The sequence below is a fragment of the Mycetomoellerius zeteki genome, unplaced genomic scaffold, assembly GCF_001594055.1.
Source record: "Mycetomoellerius zeteki isolate Tzet28-1 unplaced genomic scaffold, Tzet1.0 scaffold316, whole genome shotgun sequence".
NCBI lineage: Eukaryota > Metazoa > Arthropoda > Insecta > Hymenoptera > Formicidae > Mycetomoellerius > Mycetomoellerius zeteki.
The window spans coordinates 673,034-697,530 of NW_017257301.1; the positions used below are offsets into that span (position 1 = coordinate 673,034).

Below are 24,497 nucleotides of genomic sequence, written 5' to 3' on the forward strand. Positions count from 1 at the left end.
AGAAGCGTTGCAGCAGATATAACAAGCGTCTAGAAGCGTCTGGAAAGTAACGGGGAAAAGTGCGCATTCATTCGCCACGATTTTGCGTACACGTATACACTCGACTCATTTTCTAGATTTGTCTATGCGCGCACGCGGAGTCACGGACGGCCGCCGTCGCGTTTATATAACTTATTTCACTACATTTGCGTTATTACGGACAGCGTAGTGGCGATAAGGCTAAAACAACCACATATTTTGCATAATTAGAAATAAACGCGCCATAACTGAGAATTGTGTCGGCGCCGTAATACATAGACGTTGCGTCATCGGCGAGAAATTCAAAATAATTGCATTTTTCAAATACGTTCGAGGCTAATTAGAATTATTCGAAAAGACAGCTTCATGATTTTATGTAAGGCAGAGGAGATATTAGAAAACGCTCATGGTAATAAAAATAACATCATTGATAATTTTCTTTGATCGGATGATGGTGTCAACAACTATTAATTCTTTGATATGCATTAATATTGTTCATAATTAAATTAGCAAATTGTTATAGAACAAGGTTGTTCACACAGTATATGTACAGTTGTCGCTGAATCATATACTGATACCATGATGATTTATACTAGGCGAATTTGATGATGGCCAGCTCTCTCCAGTCGCGATCGATGAATCATGTCATATACATAAATGTATATGACTTCGAGAGTAATCTAGCACTGTCCAGAAAGCAATTTTACAAACAGATATGACAGATGTATATAAACACATTATCAGCTTGACATCGCTATCTGTAATTTTTTTTAACATTTTTACTCAATTAATTATTACTTATTATAGAGATAATAATTGTTCACAATCCGCAATAATAAAGCTGCTGCTGTAATTTATTTAACTATCTAATTTTATTTATTTTTCAGAATCTGGACTTGAGCTAAATTAAATTAGATATTATTATAGATATATGTATATAATGTTACCATAGTTATATGTTAATATAAAAAGATGTTAAGGTAAAAAGATGTTAATATATTACAGTCTATATATTACAGCTTTGTGTAAAAGTGTTAGACACTTACAATTTTCTCGCATTTTATGAAAAGTTAAATATCTCGGCAAAAAGAAATCGCAGAGAGGTTGTAAGACCACGCATTTTAAAGTGTAAAGATAAGGCTTTAAATCTGCGTTTGAAACTTTTGTCTACGATAGTTTATTCCTAAGTTACATAAATTTGAGAAATGATACCGATGCAATATTGCTGTCTTACTTTAAAGCGCTACAGTTCAATATAACATCAATAAACAAAATTTAATATGAAAGTATCTTAAAGTAGACTTCCTTTAAAATGCTTTTTGAAAAAAATTTGTACGATAATTTTTCGCAAAGATATTGTATTCTTTATTATGTAATGAAATTTTATGTATGAAATTATATTGTATACAAACCTTTTTGTGTACAAAATTGATGATCGAATAAAATTTTTTTTTAATTTGAAAAAATTTATACAAATCAATCACATTATAACAAACATTTTTTCCTTTTTATCTTTTTTCCGTATACTTTTTAATTTCGAAATTAAAAAATATTTTAGAAGAAGAGTAAGTTTTTGCACAATAAAATTTCGCATAATAAAGAATACGATATCTTTGAGAAAAATTATCGTACAAGTTTTTTTTTTCAAAAAGGACGATTACATTTTTTTTGGTAACGAATTTTACAGTTATTTTTGTCGTTATTTTGCACACTATTGAACACGGTTCAATTAGACAATCCACTTATAACGCTTGAGACTAGAAGGACTCTAGGCATCCGTTCGTTGTGATTAGTGGTCGTCGATTTTAAAAAAGTAACGAAAAAGTAACGAAAAGTTACTTTCTCAAGTTACGGTAACTATAACGAGTTACTTTTAAAAATAGGTCACTATAGTAACGAGTAATTTGTTACTTTTAAAAAGTACTTTCCATTCCCTGCATATAATATATAATTATATTATATAAAAAATATCTGATTTAATCTAGTTGGAGAAAATAATGTTGTTATTTTCAGGAAAAATAAAAGAAAATAAATTATGTTGTCTATCAACCTTATTTGATAATGTCTACTCTGACAACGCATGTTTAAGATGCGATCTGCCGATCGTTTCCGATCGTAATTTTCTAATGGTGCTGATATTGGTCAAGTTTATACTCTCACGGAATATACTCTTGATGCCGCATTATAAATTTAAATGTGCATTTTCTGTATGGACATGTCCAGGGTCGGATACGAACGTCAATATTTTCAATATTATTTCCTCGATTGATAAAGGACGTAAAAGTCAACGACTTTCTGCGTAATAAAAATCTTGCATTGTGTTTACATTCACTTTTGTATCGTCATGCGACTTATTGTTAATGCAGATCTAATCTAAAAATTAATCGCACTTACCTCAATATCTTAGAGTATGTTTATTGTTTTAACTACTTTTTTTAATACATTTAATGAAACTTTCTATTCACTGTGACATTAATAATCGAGGAAGCTGTACAGTACGTTTAATTAATTGTGTGATATCTTGCCTCTTATTGTATTAATTATTTATTGAATATTCTCAAGAAGATATCGTTGATTCTTAATGTAGTGATGATGTAAGGAAGGCGATTGAAAGAAATTATGCTTGATTGATCGGCAATTAGTTCCACATCGCGGAATTATCTACGGAAAGAACGAATTTGTTGAAGTATCTAAAAATGTAAGTAGATACAGATCTGAAAATAATTGTGTTGGACCACCAAAATAACTATATGGGAATTCAAGCATGAACGATGCTGCAAAATGTTATGACATTTTTTAAAAACAAGCTTAAGTGCTTTCTACATTATTATTTTCATAGTTTAACAAAATTATTTTTAGATCTGTATCTAGCTAAATTTTGATATTTCAACAAAGTTCTTTCCGTGACGCGTTATCTGAAGTCATTTATTATGCATCTACGTCCCTGCATTTACCCCGCATTACTCGACAGGGAGACAGGGGGTTTGTTCTGCTTGGCAGAAATTTTAGCCGTTTAGTTAGTCTCTCCGGTCTATCGCGTTGTAAACTCTGAACCGATTCGCAACAAAATGAGATTATCGCTCTGTTCACTGTATTCGATGTTGTTTTGCGTTCTTCTCGGAACTTCGGCAGAGAATCGCTTCAACGCCGATACTTTTGTCGATTTGATACTGGACATCCGAAAATTTTACTCTGCGGCGTCCGTCATTTTTGTCCATCCTGGAGACATATATGGGGATTATGGGGGTCAGTTCAAAATATCTTTCAAACACAATATTATTATTACTAAGATATCTCTTGTACATAGAAAAATAATGCAATAACAATATTAGTTTAAATAGAAATAAATTAAAGATAATTTTATTAATTTTCAAATGTGTGTGTGTGTGTGTGTGTGTGTGAATTAGCAAGATTATTTATAATTAGATTTAATTTTGTTAATACAGTATCATTTTTTAAATGTATGAATATATTAATATGTTACCTTCCTAGCGAATTTTGTATATCCAAAATTACGCAACAAAATTTTTATTATTATAAGCATATGATGAAAGATATTCTATAATTCTATAATTCTTACTATATTATATGATTAAATAAGACTGTATCTTTAATTGTGTTGAATAGCGTTTTTGTTATTTTATATTGTTATCTATCTATTTATATCATTTGAAATTTTATATTAGATAGCGCTTATTTCTTTACAAGCATTTAAGAAAATTTTAATAGCGTCAATCACTATGACAGTGGCGTTACGTTCAACGTGTTACTTTAACTGAACAAATGTTTAGTCAATAAACATTGCAACATCGATCATCGTGATTAATAGCAGTTATTCTTACGCGACTCTGCTTTGAAATATTTTCTAATTGTCTTCTTTTTCTATCCCATAAATTTATAAAATTGTGAAGTACGAATAGTAGAGGAAGATAAAATTGCTAATGCACTTTGATCTTGTTTAAACGATTAAGAATTTTTTTTTCTTTTTAGAACTCGACAGAGTTGTCAGAATTTTAAATATTTGAGTTTTTGAGCTGATTTTGCAAAATTCTTGCTATAGATTTACGAATCACGCATCTGATACATACGAGCTCTCGCTTATTGAGCCGACACTACATAATGACTGTGGACGTGCACTTTAAAAAATTGTGGAGAACGCTTAGATATTATCATGAAATAATCCAGCCTATTACCATCGTCATTTTACCCGATTTCGAGGCGTATCTGGAGTTTGTGGACGCAGTTAAGATCTATACCATGTCCTTTCCGGTGTGGTTCATTCTGTTTCTCTACACTCCCGACAACAACATTCATGACCATTGCCATGAGCCGATTGGTAATCCTTTTAATCTGGCGTTCGACACCCAGATGTTGGTATTGTGTAACAACGAGATAATTTTGCGGGAATGGTATTCCGTCAAGGGCGACACCGTCAAAATCTTTGACCTGGCGGAATGGAAAGACGATGAAGGATTCGTTCCTCTGACAAATTTGTCTCTCTACGAACGAAGGAAAAACATGGAAGGAGTTGTTCTACGGGCGGTCGCGACAAAGGTGCTCAATAAAATTCAATGTGCTCTCTTTTTTCTATATATATATACATATATGTATACATATATATAATATCCTTAGTGGCATAGAGCTTGGTCAACATAACAAAAAAAATCCGCTACATTTATTTAATCCTGTGAAGGAGACAAAAATATGCAATAGAGAAATTTAATGTATATTATTATATATAATTAGATCATGATATCGTCATTATGTCAATATCAGCGAATTTGCATTTCACCAATACTGGCATCGTCGTGGATGTGCAATATTGACACCCTGCATTTGCATTTAATTAATAATAAGTATTATTATAGTTTGACACCGAAGCTACATTCTTTTTGAGAATAAATCTTATGTGCGTGAATGGCCAAAACGAACGCAGTCTAAGAAGTATTGACTATAAATACTCTCCTGAAATTACCAACATTTAGTGAAATTATTGTCAATGTACTTTGCTACTAAAGATAAAATAGTATATACGAAAAGTATATACATGTTTTTATAATTAATTAATAACATATGTTATTAATTTGCATCAATATATATATTGATGCAAATTTGGAGCTTGAGTTAAATATCACTTTTCAAATTAAATGTTAAAAGACATTGTTTTCATTTTTTCGATCTTTTCAAGAATTTATATATTATGTATACATATTGCTTGACACATATTTTATGTACGTAATATATACATATATAAATATAATACATATAACAATTTTTTAAAAAGATCTTTACATCGATTTTTTAACAATTAAAAATTTGATAAGGATGTTTGAAGTGTCAAATATTTCTAGCACTAACGTTATTAATTAATTTAAAAATTCATGTACTGTATAATTCTTACGTTAGAAATAATTATGAAACGTTTTCTGTTTAATTAATTGGTGTTAAATAAATGCAGAATTTAATTTCGGCAATTGATACGAATCAGATGGCTACCATGTATACAAAAGTGTTGGAGGAGCTCACAAATTCTCTTAACTTCACCGTGAATATTGTCTCGCAAAAGCTCAATCACGGTATGCGGAATCGGCAAACTCTCATCTGGTCTGGAGTGATGGGAGAGATCGTGTATAATCGCGCGGATTTCGCAATCGCCGACATGTCGTTGACGAGTTTTCGAATTTGCTTTGTCGATTTCACGCTGCCCTTGATCATATCTAAAATCGAACTATATTTCAAGGAACCGGGAATATGTGGCGTCAAGTGGATCAGCTACTTTCAGGTATATTTAAATTCAAATTATTAGTTTAGCTTTTTATCTCATTATTACCACCTCGAAAATGATAGGTGAGATTTACCTAAGGCATACTAATCATTTAAATTGTACGTCATCAATTTTTTTTTATTACTCAATATAAACAATGTCTAATATTAAATAAAAATATATGATAAATAAGCAATGAGAAGAAGTTATAGATAAAAAATTTTTATAGGTAAAAAATACTGATAAGAGTATAAAACTGGTTGCTTAAATTATTTTTAACATGTTGTAATAAAAGATTAATAAATTAATTTGTTTTTGGCAAAATATGTTCCACATATAATAGCAATATCTTACTATCTTAAATATCAATTAAGCTACAATTTGCAATACGAACTTGCGTACAAATTAGTATAAAATGAAAAATATAACATGAAATATCTTGATATAATTTTGGCTATTATCGTCAATGTATCGAAACAGCTTTCTTTTAAATCGAGCTTGATTTGATTTTAAATTTGAATTAATTTTTTATACTCGTACAATCGCAACAGACCTTCAGTTCGCGCACATGGGTTACAATTATCATGCTGATAACGACCGCACCGTTACTCTTATTCTTCATGAAAACATGCCGCGATCAATCACGAAGCGCCGTGGACCTGATCTCTGAGAATTTCATCTGCATTTGGGGTATTTTTTGTCAACAGGCGCTTATAGGTATTAATATAAAGTTTACAATACTTTTAAAGCAATTAACTTAAACATTTGATCATAAAATATTCATAAAATATATCAAGACTACTTCGTTTTTTTCTTTAAAGAAGACGAGATAATTTAAATTTTAATTAAGTTAAGAGTTTGATATTGAACTCTATTTTCTTCTTTTTTAAAAGTTGATTGAAGCTGTAATAAAACTTTTTCCTCTAGAGTTTCCGAAAAGTTCATCGCTGCGTGTCGCGTACTTCACGATAATTTTGACGGCGGTGTTAATAATGGCTCACTATTCAGCGGCGTTAATTTGCTTCCTGACGGTGTGTACTCCCGTTCTACCTTTTCAAACGCTAGACGAATTCGTCGATGATGGTACTCATAAATTAATCGTGATACGCGATACTGCCGGATATGACATACTCACCGTAAGTTCACAGCGATCAAAGAGTCTGACTTTTATTTTTAGCTCGTACACCTTTTGAGCGATCAAAGTTATATTATTTCAGATCGTTGCATTTGGTAACATGGAATTATGGTATTTAATATCTAGCGTAATTTTCTTAACATTAATATATATATATACATAGAACGATAAATTACAATTTATGCTTTACAAGAGATTTTTACGACAGTTTCAGGCGCAGTACGAGGCAAACCCTTTCTATGTAAAACTAATGAAGTTAATGAAGGACGAATCGGAACTGCCGAGAACTCTAATAGAAGGTTTCATGCAAGTACGATTGACGTATATATATTTTTACGCGAGACATCAAATATGAATTAACTTTAACAATATAATTGTTATCTTTTATTTTCATAAATTATTTTTATTTTCTAATTAATGTTATGATTACTCCAGCACGTTTGAAAAATTTTTTATTTAATCTACTACTTATTTAGGTATGCAACGAAAGAAATGTTGCCTTTATGGCGATGAGTATTCAAAAGAGAAGTATAGAAAAGGAGATACCTTGTAAGTTGTCGAGCATTACTACCGAGAGGATGACAAATTTAGCAATGATGCTTTCCAAGGATAATCCATACACAGGCGTGATAAATTATCAGTGGGTATATCTATCGCGAAATCTTTTTTGCACATTCAATCTTTCCTTCGGTCGTAAAAATATTGCGTTTACCAGTTTGCAGAAATTTTTCGACAACGGTATGATAATGCGTCTGAAGGAGACATATTCGTCGCAGTTGGCTGAAGACAAAATTTTCAAGCCGGTTTATTTGTTTAATGTCATCCCAATTTTGGCGATTCTCTGCGGTGGCTTTATTATAAGTATCATGACGCTGATTATAGAGAAAATTCATTATCGATCGAGGAGAAGGCAAGCAAAAGTCTTTTATCGTTCTAGAAAGCTACTTATTTAAGAAATATAATTGAGATATAAAACTTACAATTTAATTTACTAAGAAAAAAAGAAGAAGAGACATCATTTTAGGAAGAGAACTTCTCACCTCCTTTCTTTCTCTATGAATAGAAATTTTTCATTCGTATATAAATGTGTGTGTATATGTGCTTGTAAATTTGTCACAGTTAATTATTATTTAAACTTTATTCTTTACTTTGATTAAATGTGTTGTTTTTTAAAATAACGTATTTATTGTAATATATTTAAATATTAATATTATTAACAATTTTGTAGTTTAGATCTAATGATATGATTATAATATAGATAGTGTATATAATTATTTCAATTATTATGTTATAAGTGAAATTTACAATGTATTGACACTAAAATAAAAAATAAAAGTTAAGAGAAACACATTTCTAGCGAGAGAAAAAAGTAGAAGTTTCGAAAGTCATTTTTTTTTAATATGTGTTTACATGCCTGTTATTGAAATTTTATTGAAAATTGTTAAAAAATTCGTTACAACAAATTAAATGATACATCAAATTATTGATATCAAGAAGATATCTTTCTCTGCTCAGCGCTACAATCCTTTTGCGAGACATGCACGAAATTTGCACTGAGCTTTATATATCGAGCTGAAAACTAAGATGATACTTAAATGATACTTAAAATTAAGATGACACTTAAATGATACTTAAAACTAAGATGACACTTAAATGACATATCTGAAATAGTAGCATCGAGCGATGCACAGATAAATAATGCTGGTTGCGGGAGCTTAACGATGATAAATAATTTATCAGTCTGGTCGATGATTCGCCGATAAAAGTCGTATCGTCGCGTATCTCGATATAATTTGTAATAATGCTGCCGCACATCACCCGGTGACACTCTTTTGCACCCACTCCTAGATCCTTGAAACCGATAAATCCTCGTTTACGATGACCGTTCTTCAGTCACTCGTTCGCACCCTTGAATCGCGCTACCCTTATTTCTTTCTTTAATCTTCAAGCAGCGATAATCATGCTTTTTGATAAAGTAGTCCGCGATTCATTGTTATCCTTAGTAAGATTTCGGAATTAAAATACCGAATTCGCGTTGTGTCTCTCTCTATTCTTAGATTTGTTTTAACTCATACGATGGATAACTTCTTGCTTCGAATTCATTGTTAATTATTTATCGTAACAGTGTACAATTGAACAAAGGGATCTTTATTTTTTACACAGTGATCGTTTATCTAACTTTCTTAATTTAAACCTGTACTTTGCGAAATGAAATATATGACAGTGCGATCGATCGCGATACTCTTCTTCGTGTTGGGTATCAAATCGCTGACAGAAGAAATAAGTACTAACAATTATTTCCGACTAATTAACGATGTCCACAGATATTATCGCACATCATGTGTTATTTTCGTACAATCTGACAATTACGGTAAGTACCGGGAACAATTTTCGGCTATTATTTCTCATATTGTACTTCCAGCCAGCTGACAAAAGAAAGTTTCTGCAAACTTTCGAACAAATATTGAATCAGAATTTCATGTGCAAATTAGTGTTGTATACATTATAGAATATTATTTAATGTGTAAGATATCTGTCGATAACAAAGATAAATTACAAATTAATGAATTATTATAATGATTATCAATAATATGTTACTAAATAATTCAACATCATTTGATTAAAAAATAAATAATTACACATGATGAAGGGTTAGATAAGGAAAAAATTACATAGGTACTAATAATTTTTTAATTTCAAGGGAAATTTTGATATTATTGCTAAATAAATATACGACAAATAAATTACCACGTTTTTAATTTTTTAGAACTCTCCTTCTTTTTTTTATTAAATTCAATAAAATGTAACTAAATAAAAAATGAATTAAATTAAAAAATTAAATGTCACACATTATCTCAGTTACGACTTAGAAAATATCTAATACTGATATTAAGTAAAATGTAATACCACTTTTTATGCAAATATTGCAGATTTAGAGACAATGACATTGGTGCATACATTGTCGCGCGAACTCTCACGGCAGCAAGTCATGATAATGACCATGACTTTTTCGAATTTGACGAGAAAATACAATGAATACCAGAAGAATGTTAGGCTGCCCTTATTTATCGTTCTCCTCGATACCGAGGAGACCATGTGTGAATTCGCCAAGATCACGAAGGGCATAAAACCCATCTCCTTCCCCATCTGGTTGGTTGTGTTTCTTCAGCATCTTGGAAACCCCCTCAAAGAGTACTGCACACATCCTGCCAATAACATATTCAACGTCGACGTCAGCACTCAGATGCTGGTCCTGTGCTACAATCGCCCGATCCTAGTCGAGTGGTATGCCATTCACGATAATTATACCAGAACGTTTGATCTGGCTACGTGGTCTCCTGATAGAGGTCTGATCCTAAGAACGCAAGAAAACCTCTACGCCAGGAGGAGCGATATGTTTGGTGATGTTGTACGCGTGACGATTGTGAATGTAAGTTTTCATCTTTCTCGAACTCCATTATGCGTTGCTCTAACGTTGCGATTTATAGAAGGTCGTAAGCGATAACATTGTAAAAAATAATCGGTATGAAAAAAAATTGCCTAGTAATTTGTCATGGAATCAATATTAGAGTTTAACGATAACTTCGTAGATCTATAGACATAAATTGACTTGCCAATTCTGTTGATGAATGCTCGAAGAACTCGCCATTAGTCTCGCTGAAGAACGGTACGATGGGTGGATTTTTTGGTTTGCTACTGTTAGAGCTCAGTAAAGTGATGAACTTCACGATAAAGATTCTGGATCCAGTGGACTCATTCGGTAGTTGGAATCCTCAGAAGAATAGTTGGACAGGTGCAATCGGCAAGTTGGTGGACAATGAAGCTGACATCGGCATAGCCGCATTCACAATAACGAACGAGAGACTAAATCACATCGACTTTACGATACCATTGATAAGTACACAATACCGCCTCTATATGCATCAGCCTATCACGCCTTACGTGCAATGGTTCTGGTACTTTAAGGTAATAACGTACTTTATTTTAATGATCTAATATATTAATTAAAATGTATTGGCTGTATGTTAATCACAAGCTATAGTTATAAAATTACGGACTTTATGTTTATCTTGTGTTAATTTGTAATAAAATTAAAAATAAAATTACTAAACATCATTCAGTTACATCTTTAAAAAAAGAAATTTTAAAGTAATGTGTGTGTGTGTGTGTGTGTGTGGATGAAAATTTGTGATAAAATCTAGTAGAATAAATTATTTTCTTCTACCGATAAATCTTGCAGGTATTTAGTCCTGGAGTTTGGGGTACATTAATGATGATAATAATAATCGCTTCTATTATATTGACTGTTATTAAAACAAAAGGATTCTCGATGAGCCTAATGTCTGAGAACTATATTAAAGTTTGGGGTATTTATTGTCAGCAAGGTCTGCCAGGTAATGTTCTTACACAAGCAGAACAATAAGTCACATACACACATACACACACACATTCATCACGACATCAAAAAGATGGCAAAACTTAATGTTGTTTTTGTGACTTGTTGTTCCGCGTGGGTAGCTATTTAATATTTTTAATTAATATTTCTATCTAGCGTAATTTTTCTATTTTATTTGTGGTAACATTTTATATAATTAATACCTCGATAAATATCAATATATGTATATTTGACGTCAGAATAGAACACACATATACAGGGTACACTAAAAGTTTGAAAACGGTCGAATATCTCAAAAGGAAACCATTTTTTTAATAAATGTTTCAGACAAAAATTGTAGACTTTAAAAAGCTGTATTCATTGATCACATCCGTTTGATGTCCTGGAGTGGCGTTACAAAGGTCAGGTTAAAGTCAAATCGATTTTTTTTAATGGAACACCATATTTTTAATGACAGAATCTAATAGCTGAAGTCAGGCGCTTTTCAACGCGATCACAGAATTTCCCGTAGAGTCATCGATGAAGCTGGCTTTTTTTTCAATTTACGCTTCGTCGGTAATAATTCTGTCAACCTATTTCGCCTCATTGATCAGTTACTTGGCACTCAATACGGCTAAACTGCCTTTTTCCACTTTGGAGGGCTATGTTCAGGATGGTACTTACAAATTAATCGTTCTACAAAACAGTGCAGAATACGACATTCCTCTTGTAAGTCCTTCTTACTTATAACTTAAAAATTACTTTGCTTAATAATTAAATATATTACCTAATTATAGATTTTTTTGTTAAAGCGTTCGCGAATAAAAACAATTTCGCGATTGTACCAAAACAAGTTTTGAAACATGACATAAACGAGTGTTAGTAATTCATTAATTTTTTTGTAGAAAATTTGATAATTTTACATACAAGAGAACTTAAGGGGGTATTCTTTAAAATATAATGAATCGATCATAACTTTGAGAAAAAACATCTGCTTTTTCAGTTCTTAGTTTAATATGGCTTCGAACGTTGAGTAAAGCGAATGTTATTATGCAACTGATCATTTATTTTAAATTGTGTAAAATAATTTTACTTGCTAAAACAGATAGAAAAGGGGCAAAACCGAAGCTTGTTCATACGAATCATTAGAAGAAACGAAAATTTCGAAGTAAGCAACGCACCGCTGAAATGAACACGGAACTCGCCAGCACGTCGGCAAAAAACTTCGAAGTTCTGAAGACATCGACTTTATTATTTCAAAAGAATTCGGCTACTGAATTGAAAATTTCCTCATCGCTTTTCGACAATTGCGTCGCATTATTTGTAATAATTGCAAAAGTAAAATAATATAATGTTTTCTAAAACCGCTAGTGTTTTGAGTTTAAAGATTTACATACAGTGCAGTGTTGCAATGAAGTGCTAATCCCTTCATCTCCTTATATTAAAAATGCATACGAAATTAATTGTCGTATTGTATTCGTTATGTGGTTTTTAGGTGTTGGCAGAGAAGGTCTGAATTTATTTTGCAGTTTAATGGATATTCGTCAAGAAACAGCTTATAAAATGTATTATGACTGCCTTGAAAATTCATATCAAGTCTGTAGTTTAGATTATATTTAAAAAAAACAGAAGAATAGCAAATGAATGAAGAAGCCAGAAATATTGTAATCAGCTTGACAGTTGCGGTGACGAAACATGGAAAAAAAATAATTTTCTTTTTTATTTGGTGTCTCTATTCTTATAGGAAAATATTCGAAGAAAGTAGTTGATACTGTTGTAAAAAACAGCTTTTGTCAAGCATGTAATTTATTAAAAGGAAACTGCTCTATAAATTACAAGTGCTGGTAAAATGGAGACTGACACTATTACAGGGACGTTTTTGAGATCTGAGGACAAACATAGAGTTCGATACGTCACGTATATTGGAGACGGAGATGGTAGAACCTTTAAGGATATTTTAGATGTTAATCCATATGACGAGGAAGTTACTGTGAAAAAAGGAGTGAGTCGGTCATGTCGAAAAAAGAATGAGTACAAGACTTCGAGACATCAAGACTTCTACAAAAACTAGTAGCCATAAATCAGAAGTTAGAAGCTGGAAATTAACTAATCGCAGTCGTCAATTTTTAGCTTCTGACTTCTAATTTTTGACTAATAACTTATTGTAGAAGGCCCATTAGAAATGCGAAAAAGAATAAGAAAGATATCGACGTTAAAAGCGGGACGTTAACAGACACGGTTATTGGTGAACTCACAAAACATTGGCTCAGCTCTATATATATATATATATATATATATATATATTCAAAGATTATGACTCTCTTAAAGAAATGAGAAAAGAAATATGAGTACTACTTATAACCACAAAAGCTTTACGGATGATAAACCGTAACACGAATATTGCCCATCAGATGAAAACAGTTGGTGCAAGTGGCGTAAAGCCGAAACCACACGATTACTACAAAGCGGTCTACTGATGATAATTTTCATTTTCTTTTTTACATAAAAATTTCTACATATTGTTTAAATGTTAATAAATATAGAAAGAATCAATAACTTTTATGGGTTCTTCATAAAAAATTAAAAAAGAACTCAAAAATTACATCTGTTAAGGGTCATCTACATAGAAGTCGTATAAGGTCGTGGAGTCTTAAGTCGTAGGAAATCAATCAATCATAATCAAATATAAGGAGAATACTCGACTAGAATTAGTCAATTTCTTATCCTACGATTTGAAACTCTATGACTGTTTACGACCTCTATGTAGATAAGCCTTTACCGTAGAATACCCCCTTAATTTTTATTTATTCCCTATATATAGGGAGTATATTCTTAATTTTTTATATCCTCATAATGGATTACGGATAATAGTTCGTAAAAGACATTCTATCCCAATTATGTGTTATAATTGAAAGAAAAGCGCATTAATATATTTTTATTCAAATTATTATTTCTTAAATTTTGCAGTACACCAAGGACCCCTTATTACTGAAAATGTATGAATTGCGAGAGGATTATGATTATTTACCATTTAATTTATCTGAAGGATTCAAGAAAGTTAGTAATGTCACTTAATTAATGACATTAACGGTGTTAAATTTCTAAGTTGATTCATGCCAATTTTCAAATAGGTCTGCGAGAGGATGGATGTGGCGTTTTACACGACGGAGGTATTCAAAATGAGCATTTATATACAGTGTCAGGTGGTATACATTAATACCGGAAGAATCGATAATAATGCGATGACTCTAAAGAAAGGAAGTCCTTATACTCGCTTTATAAATTACCAGTAAGTCCTAAGTATAGTATACATATTTATTTATACTTTTTATCTTTTAAAAAACAAATGTTTTAAATATCTTTTCAATTTTCAGTTTGAGGCGATTTCAACTTAATGGTGTTCTAAATAAATTACAGAATAAGAATCCCTCAAAAATACCAATGAAGGGCATTATTGGTAATTTTACGGTCGATATAACCGATGTAACGCCGGTTTTAACAATTGTAGCAGGCAGTATGGTCCTGTCATTATTTATCTTGATAATCGAGAAGGTGTATTATTCATTTAAAACTCCGAACTCTAAGAATAATGAATCCGTTATAAAATTCACTTATAATCTTAATGTGAGGAATAAATTGCGAAAAGAATACCAGAAGAATGTAAGATTTTAAGAATTTTCTAACAAATCGATTGAACATTAGTTATAATACGTATAAAAAGTAGTTATAAATGCTATAGGGATTTATTGTCTGTTAAAGAATAGGGTGAATGCATCGTCTGTGGCCATTTTAAGCATTTCTATAAAGAAATTTTTTTTTAAATAATATAGTGGTGATCTTTTACAGATACGAATGATTTAATAGAAAGACCAATCAAATCATCTCAACTAGAATAACGCGTTGCTGACAATTTTGTTTTACAATTTGATACGATTTAATTGGTTGACGCAAGTTACGAGCTAGAGATCCTAATGCTGGAGTCCCATGAGGCGTATTTGCCGCGTGTCGCATAATCGCGTTAACAATCAGAAGCGATCCGCTGCTGTGATTTCGTGTCTTACTGAACACCTAGACATCCATTTTCTCGATGGCGAACATGTAAACAACACCTAGACACTTAATTCATCGACGGCGAACATCTAAACATTTAGTTTCTCGATGGCGAATACCTAGATACTTAATTCTCAACAGTGAATACGACAGACAACACCTAGATATTCAATTCCTTGACGATGATCTCGATTCTTCGACGACGAACATGCAGACAACACCTAGATACATAATCCTCGACAGCAAATACGACAGTCAACACCTAGACGTTCAATTCCTCGACGACGACCTCGATATCTCATCTTAATGTGCTCCGTGCACGTCACAGCCGTCATGTGTGGTTGGTGCGAATGTGCAATGCTGCCAACGATGGTTTGCTGGTTAAATCAAAAGCCATCTATTATCGAAAAAACGAACCGTACATACATTTCTCTCTGGTCGACGACGTTAATGATAATAACGACGTATCTTCAAAGTCAAAGATTCAGACTTTGAATCGCAATATATCCGCTTGTAGGACATGTAGAAAAAAAATAAAAGCACTTTTATTATACAACCCAAGCGGTGGCTATCGGTTGAGCGTATGTATATAGAACTTGATTGGATCAGCCATTACCGAGATCCGATAGTCTCAGTCTGCCGCAACTCGCTCGTTCGTGTAAAGGAGGCACGGCAGTGTCGCTGCGCTGGGTATATCTATCGTGAAATCCCATTTGCGCATTCAACTTTTCCTTCGGTCGTAAAAATATTACGTTTACTAGTTTGCAGAAATTTTTGGCTGAAGACAAGATTTTCAAGCCGGTTTATTTGTTTAACGTCATCCCAACTTTGGCGAATTTCTGCGATGGCATTATTATAAGCAATATGATGCTGAGTTTAGAAAAAATTCATTATCAATCGAGGAGAAGGCAACCGAAAGTCTTTTATCCTTCTAGAAAGCTATTTATTTAAAATATATAATTGAGATATATATATATAAAACTTACAATTTAATTTATTAAGAAAAAAAAGAAGAGATCTTTTTAGGAAAAAAACTTCTTCACCTCCTTTCTTTCTCTATGAATAGAAATTTTCCATTCGTATATGTATGTGTGTGTGTATGCTTGTAAATTTGTTACAGTTAATTATTATTTCAACTTTCTCCTTTACTCTGATTGAATGTGTTGTTTTTTAAAATAACGTATTTATTGTAATATATTTGAGTATTTATATTATTAACAATTTTGTAGTTTAGGTCTAATGATATGATTCTAATATAGATAGTGTATAATTATTTAAATTATTATGTTATGAGTAAAATTTACGATGTATTGACACTAAAATAAAATAAAAGTTAAGAGAAACACATTTTTAGGGAGAGAAAAAAGTAGAAGTTTCGAAAGTAATTTTTTATTTTAAATATTCCTTTACCTGCCTGTTATTCAATTTTTATTGAAAATTATTTTAACACCGCTACAACAAATTAAATGATACTTCAGATTATTGATATCAAGAAGATATCTTTCTCTGCTCAGCGCTACAATCCTTTTGCGAGACATGCACATTTAAATTTGCACCGATCTTCATATATCGAGCTGAAAACTAAGATGACATTTAAATGATATACCTGAAATAGCAACATCGAGCGATGCACAGGTAAATAACGCTGGTTGCGGGAGCTTAACGACGAATAATTTATCAGTGTGGTCGATGATAAAAGCCGTATCGTCGCGAATCTCGATATAATTTGTAATAATGCTGCCGCACATCACCCGGTGGCACTTTTTTGCACCCATTCCTAGACCTTGAAACCGATAAATCCTCGTTTACAATGACAGTTCTTCAGTCACACATTCGCACCCTTGAATTGCGGTACCCTTATTTCTTTCTTTAACTCTTAAGCAGCGATAGTCACGCTTTTTGATGAAGTACTCCGCGATTCATTGTTTTCCTTAGTAAGATTTCGGAATTAAAATACCGAATTCGCGTTGTGTCTCTCTCTATTCTTAGATTTGTTTTAACTCATACGATGGATAACTTCTTGCTTCGAATTCATTGTTGATTATTTATCGTGTACAATTGAACAAAGGGATCTATATTTTTTTACACAGTCGTTTATCTAAGTTCTTAATTTAAACCTGTACTTTACGAAATGAAATATAGGATAGTGCGATCGATTGCGATACTCTTCTTCCTGTTGGGTATCAAATCGTTGACAGAAGAAATAAGTACTAATAATTATTTCCGATTAATTAACGACGTCCATAGATATTATCGCACGTCATGTGTTATTTTCGTACAATCTGACAATTACGGTAAGTACCGAGAACAATTTTCAGCTATTATTTCTCATATTGTACTTCCAGCCAGCTGCCAAAAAGAAAGTTTTTGCAAACTTTCGAACAAATGTTGAATCAGAATTTCATGTGCAAATTAGTATTCTATACATTATACAATATTATTTAATTTGTAAGATATCTGTGGACAATATAGTTAAATTATATATTAATGAATTATTGTATGGTATAATGATTATCAATAATATATTATTAAATAATTCAACATAATTTTTTATTAAAAAATAAATAATTACGCGTAATGAAGTGTTAGATAAGGGAAAAATTTTATATAGATACTATTTATTTTTTAATAAGAATCTCATTTTTAGACCGTATATGTGTGAAAACAATCGATAAACTAGAAACTTATACCGGTCGAAGCTAGATCGTTTAATGCTTTAAATAATTTTAATATGAATATATTAATATTATATTATATATTAAATTTATTTATTTAATATGAATATTATATATTATATATTATATTATATATATAATGAAAAACTGTAAATAAATTTATTGCCAAAAATATTGCATCGGCCGGGAGTCAAACTCGGCCGATTATTCCAGTAGTTTAATTACGTTTATAAGTCTGGAAAACCAAATTCGGCGCGCACGTTGAGGAACTATAAATACGATATATATATATATGCTAGTTATAGCATGTATATAATTAACATTAAAACTATTTAAAGCTTTAAAAAATCTAGATTCGACCGTATAGGCTCCTAGTTTATGGAATTTTTTAATTTTAAGGGAAATTTTAATATTGTTGCTAAATAAAAGTACTACAAATAAATTACCACAACGTTTTTAATTTTTAAAACTCTTCTTCTTTATTTTATTAAATTCAGTAAAATGTAACTAAATAAAAAATTAATTAAATTAAAAAATTAAATGTCATCATCTCAGTTATGATCTAGAACTTAGAACACCTAGAAAATATCTAATACTGATATTAAGTAAATTATAATACCATTTTTTATGCAAATTTTTTATTGCAGATTTAAAAACCATGACATTTGTGCATACATTGTCGCGCGAACTCTCACGGCAGCAAGTCATGATCATGACCATAACTTTTTCGAATCTGACGAGCAAATATAATGAATATCAGAAGAATGTGAGGCTACCCTTATTTGTCGTTCTCCTCGATACCGAGGAGACAATGTATGAATTCGCCAAGACCACGAAGGGCATAAAACCCATCTCCTTCCCCATCTGGTTGGTTGTGTTTCTTCAGCATCTTGGAAACCCCCTCAAAGAGTACTGCACACATCCTGCCAATAACATATTCAACGTCGACGTCAGCACTCAGATGCTGGTCCTGTGCTACAATCGCCCGATCCTAGTCGAGTGGTATGCCATTCACGATAATTATACCAGAACGTTTGATCTGGCTACGTGGTCTCCTGATAGAGGTCTGATCCTAAGAACGCAAGAAAACCTCTACGCCAGGAGGAGCGATATGTTTGGTGATGTTGTACGCGTGACGATTGTGAATGTAAGTTTTCATCTTTCTCGAACTCCATTGTGCGTTGCTCTAACGTTGCGATTTATAGAAGGTCGTAAGCGATAACATTGTAAAAAATAATCGGAATGAAAAAAATTGCCTAGTAATTTGTCATGGAATCAATATTAGAGTTTAACGATAACTTCGTAGATCTGTAGACATAAATTGACTTGTCAATTCTGTTGATGAATGCTCGAAGAACTCGCCATTAGTCTCGCTGAAGAACGGTACGATGGGCGGATTTTTTGGTTTGCTACTGTTAGAGCTCAGCAAAGTGATGAACTTCACGATAAAGATTCTGGATCCAGTGGACTCATACGGTAGCTGGAATCCTCAGAAGAATAGTTGGACAGGTGCAATCGGCAAGTTGGTGGACAATGAAGCTGACATCGGCGTAGCCGCATTCACAATAACGAATGAGAGACTAAATCACATCGACTTTACGATACCATTGATAAGTACACAATACCGCCTCTATATGCATCAGCCTATCACGCCTTACGTACAATGGTTCTGGTACTTTAAGGTAATAACGTACTTTATTTTAATGATCTAATATATTAATAAAAATGTATTGGCTGTATGTTAATCACAAGCTATAGTTATAAAATTACGGACTTTATGTTTATCTTGTGTTAATTTGTAATAAAATTAAAAATAAAATTACTAAACATCATTCAGTTACATCTTTAAAAAAAGAAATTTTAAAGTAATGTGTGTGTGTGTGTGTGTGTGTGGATGAAAATTTGTGATAAAATCTAGTAGAATAAATTATTTTCTTCTACCGATAAATCTTGCAGGTATTTAGTCCTGGAGTTTGGGGTACATTAATGATGATAATAATAATCGCTTCTATTATATTGACTGTTATTAAAACAAAAGGATTCTCGATGAGCCTAATGTCTGAGAACTATATTAAAGTTTGGGGTATTTATTGTCAGCAAGGTCTGCCAGGTAATGTTCTTACACAAGCAGAACAATAAGTCACATACACACATACACACACACATTCATCACGACATCAAAAAGATGGCAAAACTTAATGTTGTTTTTGTGACTTGTTGTTCCGCGTGGGTAGCTATTTAATATTTTTAATTAATATTTCTATCTAGCGTAATTTTTCTATTTTATTTGTGGTAACATTTTATATAATTAATACCTCGATAAATATCAATATATGTATATTTGACGTCAGAATAGAACACACATATACAGGGTACACTAAAAGTTTGAAAACGGTCGAATATCTCAAAAGGAAACCATTTTTTTAATAAATGTTTCAGACAAAAATTGTAGACTTTAAAAAGCTGTATTCATTGATCACATCCGTTTGATGTCCTGGAGTGGCGTTACAAAGGTCAGGTTAAAGTCAAATCGATTTTTTTTAATGGAACACCATATTTTTAATGACAGAATCTAATAGCTGAAGTCAGGCGCTTTTCAAAACACTATAATAGACCTATAATAGAATAGACTATAATAGAATAGATCTTATTAAATCCCTACAACTTTTGTCTGAAACATTTCTCTCAAAAATGCTTTGCTTTCGATATATTCGACCGTATCCAGACCTTTGATACACCCTGTATCTTATATACAATTACATATATATATATTATATATATATATATTTTACGCGATCGCAGAATTTCCCGTAGAGTTATCGATGAAGCTGGCTTTTTTTTCAATTTACGCTTCGTCGGTAATAATTCTGTCAACCTATTTCGCCTCATTAATCAGTTACTTGGCACTCAATACGGCTAAATTGCCTTTTTCTACTTTGGAGGGATACGTTAAGGACGGTACTTACAAATTAATCGTTCTACAAAACAGCGCCGAATACGACATTCCTCTTGTAAGTCCATTTTTTCTTATAACAAAAATTACTTTGTTTAACAATGATATAGTACTTAATTATAGAATTTTTTGTTAAAACACTCGTGAATTAAAACAGTATCACGATTGTAGCAAAAAGATTTTTGAAATATAACAAAAATGAGTCTTAGTAATTCAGTAATTTTTTTGTAGAAAATTTGATAATTTTACATGTTAGAGAACTTAAGAGGGTATTCTTCAAAATATAAAGAATCCATGACCTTGAGAAAAAACGTCTGCTTTCTCAGCTCATAGTTTAGTATGGCTTCGAACGTTGAGTAAAACGAACGTTATCACGCATTGATTATTTATTTTAAATTGTGTAAAATAATTTTATTTGCTAAAACGGATAGAAAAGGGACAAAAACAAAGTTTGTTCTTGTGAATCGTCAGAACGAACGAAAATTTCGAAGTAAGCAACGTATCGCTAAAATGAGCACGGAATTCGTCAGCACATCGGCAAAAAACTTCGAAGTTCTGAAGACATCGACTTTATTATTTCAAAAGAATTCGGCTACTGCATTGAAAATTTTCTCATCGTTTTTTCGACAAATGCCTCGCATGTTATTTGTAATAATTGCGAAAGTAAAATAATATAAAGTTTTTTTAAACCGCTAATGATTCGGTTTTCAAAATTTCCATGCAGTGCAGTGGTGCAATGAAGTGCTAATCCCTTCATCTCCGTATATTAAAAATGCATACGAAATTAATTGTCGTATTGTATTCGTTATGTGGCTTTTGGGTGTTGGCAGAGAAGGACCAAATTTATTTTGCAGTTTAATGGATATCCGTCAAGAAACAGCTTATAAAACGTATTATGACTGCCTTGAAAATGCATATCAAGCGGCGTCGGTAGTTTTGTTTACTTTTATATTTTTAAAAATGCAGGAGAAAAGCAAATGAATGAAGAAGTCATGAATATTGCAATCAGCTTGACAGTTTCGGGAGATGGAATATGGAAAAAGGATAATTTTTTTTGATTTAATGTCTCTGTTCTAATAGGAAAATATTCGAAGAAAGTAGTCGATACTGTTACAGAAAATAGTTTTTGTCAAGCATATTATTTATCGAGCAAGAAGAAGTATGATAACATTGATGGATATAATGATTGGTGCGAAATTCGTGAGGAAAACTGCTCTATAAATTACAACGGCAGTATGGGTGAAATGGAGATTGACGCTATTACAGAGATGTTTTTGAGATCTGAGGGGAAACGTAGAGTTCGATACGTCACGTATATTAGAGTCGGAGATAGTAAAACCTTTAAGGATATTTTACATGTTAGTCCATATGACGAGGAAGTTACTGTGAAAAAAAGAGTGCGTCGGTCATGTCGAAAAAAGAATGAGTACAAGACTTCGAGGCATTCTACAAATCCAATAGTCATAAATCAGAAATTAGGAGCTGGAAATTGACTAATCACAGTCTTCAATTTTTAGCTTCTGACTTCTAATTTTTAATTAATAACTTATTGTAGAAGGCCCATTAGAAATGCGAATTTTATTTGTAGAGAATATATAAATTTAATTTTTTTAATCCTCATATAATAGAGTACGAGTAATAGTTTGTAAAAGACGTTCTATCCCAATTATGTATTATAATTGAAAGAAAAACGCATTAATATGTTTTTATTCAAATAATTTCTTAAATTTTGCAGTATACTAAAAATCCCTTATTACTGAAAATGTACGACTTGCTGGAGGATAAGGACTATTTACCGTTTAATAATTCTGAAGGATTTAAAAAAGTTAGCAATGACACTTAATTAATGACATTAACGGTGTTCTAAGTTGATTCATGCCAATTTTCATATAGATCTGCGAGCGGATGGACTTGGCGTTTTACGCGACAGAGGTGTCTAAAATCGACATTTATATGCAGTGTGAAGTGGTATACATTAATACCGGAAGAATCGATAATAATGCGATAACTCTAAAGAAAGGAAGTCCTTACACTCACTTTATAAATTACCAGTAAGTCCTAAGTATTCATATTTATTTATACGTTTTATCTTTTAAAAAACAAATGTTTTAAATATCTTTTTCAATTCAATTTTCAGCTTGAGGCGATTTCAACTTAATGGCGTTCTAAATAAGTTACAGAACCAGAATCCTTCAAAAATTCCAGTGAGGGTTATTAGTAATTTTACGGTCGGTATAGCCGATGTAACACCGGTTTTAACAATTGTAGCAGTCAATATGATCCTATCATTATTTATCTTGATAATCGAGAAAATGTATTATTCATTTAAAACTCCGAACTCTAAGAATAATAAATCCGTTACAAAATTCACTCACAATCTTAACGTGAGGAATAAATTGCGAGAAGAATACTAAAAAAATCTAAGACTTCAAGAATTTTCTAACAAATCAATTGACCATTAGTTATAATGCACATAAAAAATAGTTATAAATGCTGTAGGGATTTGTTGTCTGTAAAACAATACTTGCAATAATATCTGCGTTTATCAATTTATTTAACACATTTAACAAAATATTTCAAGTTATATTTATATTTTGGAAAGAACAAATTTTCTACACAAGTAATTTTAATTTACTATTATTTTACTTTTTCGCAAAATGTTGCTGCAGATTGCATGCTTATATCTCGCTTACACAAATATAATTGATAACATAATAATAATAACTGAAATAATAGTATTTTTATATTAGATTATAATTAAATAAGAATTTACAATGATGGAGATACTTGAAAGGTTATAAAGATGTATTACGTGGTTAAAGGCTGGATTTTCCGGCTCTCTAAATATCCGAAAAATCGCCAAAGTTATTCGGATTACATATTTGGCTGGAGGTTGTTCGAAATATTTTAAAAATGAGAGTTGCTACTCCGTTTGATATGCAATGAATTCTAGCTTTTCATGATAACCAATAAATTATATACATTTGACTTTAAAATACTCAATTGTACTTGCCTTCTGTATCTATTTCTGCATCCTCTGTTATACGTAATCTCCTGTAACGAAGACGATCTTTTGTGGCTCTAGTAAGACGAGCTTGTCAATTTACTTTGCCACTTACTCCCCTCTCATTCAATATGTTTTTCTAATAATTCCAAAGATTTTTTCAGAAGTTTTTAAGATGCACATTCCAACTCTCGTCTAATTTTTTTTTTCGAAATGTATTCTTTTAAGAATTTTAACCATTTTTTTATATCGGGCAATTAAATTTTCTTATGTATTATTTAATTTAATATCTAATATTTAATATAATAAAATAAATGTTAATGTGGCTCAATTAGAATAAATCAATAAATAAAAGAAGGGCAACGAGCCAATTATAATGTAAGATATTTAATAATCGTATATATACAAACGTTTCGACACCGATCGGGTCATTTTCAATGTAAAATAACAAACACTCTTACATACATTATCGGAAAATTCGGTCAAATTATAATGTCCAGTGAAAAATTCGATTGTATTCATA

At 31.6% G+C, this 24,497-nt stretch overlaps 2 protein-coding genes across 2 annotated transcripts; both read left to right on the forward strand.

Annotated features, from left to right (window-relative positions):
- The first annotated feature begins 5,506 nt into the window (after positions 1-5,506).
- On the forward strand, positions 5,507-14,964 carry LOC108724925 (uncharacterized). The gene is made up of 12 exons (XM_018451629.1): positions 5,507-5,800; positions 6,334-6,499; positions 6,710-6,918; positions 7,394-7,557; positions 7,633-7,763; positions 9,848-10,347; positions 10,557-10,883; positions 11,158-11,308; positions 11,867-12,021; positions 14,260-14,349; positions 14,424-14,581; positions 14,667-14,964. Exons 1-12 carry the CDS (start codon positions 5,507-5,509, stop codon positions 14,962-14,964), a joined length of 2,643 nt encoding a protein of 880 aa, XP_018307131.1.
- A 711-nt stretch (positions 14,965-15,675) lies between these two features.
- LOC108724926 (probable glutamate receptor) lies at positions 15,676-23,432 on the forward strand. The gene is given in 8 exon segments (XM_018451630.1): positions 15,676-15,760; positions 18,665-19,164; positions 19,373-19,699; positions 19,974-20,124; positions 20,874-21,028; positions 22,706-22,795; positions 22,864-23,021; positions 23,108-23,432. Coding segments are annotated over 8 exon segments (1,791 nt in total).
- Positions 23,433-24,497: the final 1,065 nt, after the last annotated feature.

Coding starts and splice junctions, on each gene's coding strand:
- LOC108724925 (XM_018451629.1), top strand. CDS start 5,507: ATGGCTACCATGTATACAAAAGTGTTGGAGGAGCTCACAAATTCTCTT. Junction 5,801..6,333: donor AGTGGATCAGCTACTTTCAG/GTATATTTAAAT, acceptor CAATCGCAACAG/ACCTTCAGTTCGCGCACATG. Junction 10,348..10,556: donor TACGCGTGACGATTGTGAAT/GTAAGTTTTCAT, acceptor GAATGCTCGAAG/AACTCGCCATTAGTCTCGCT.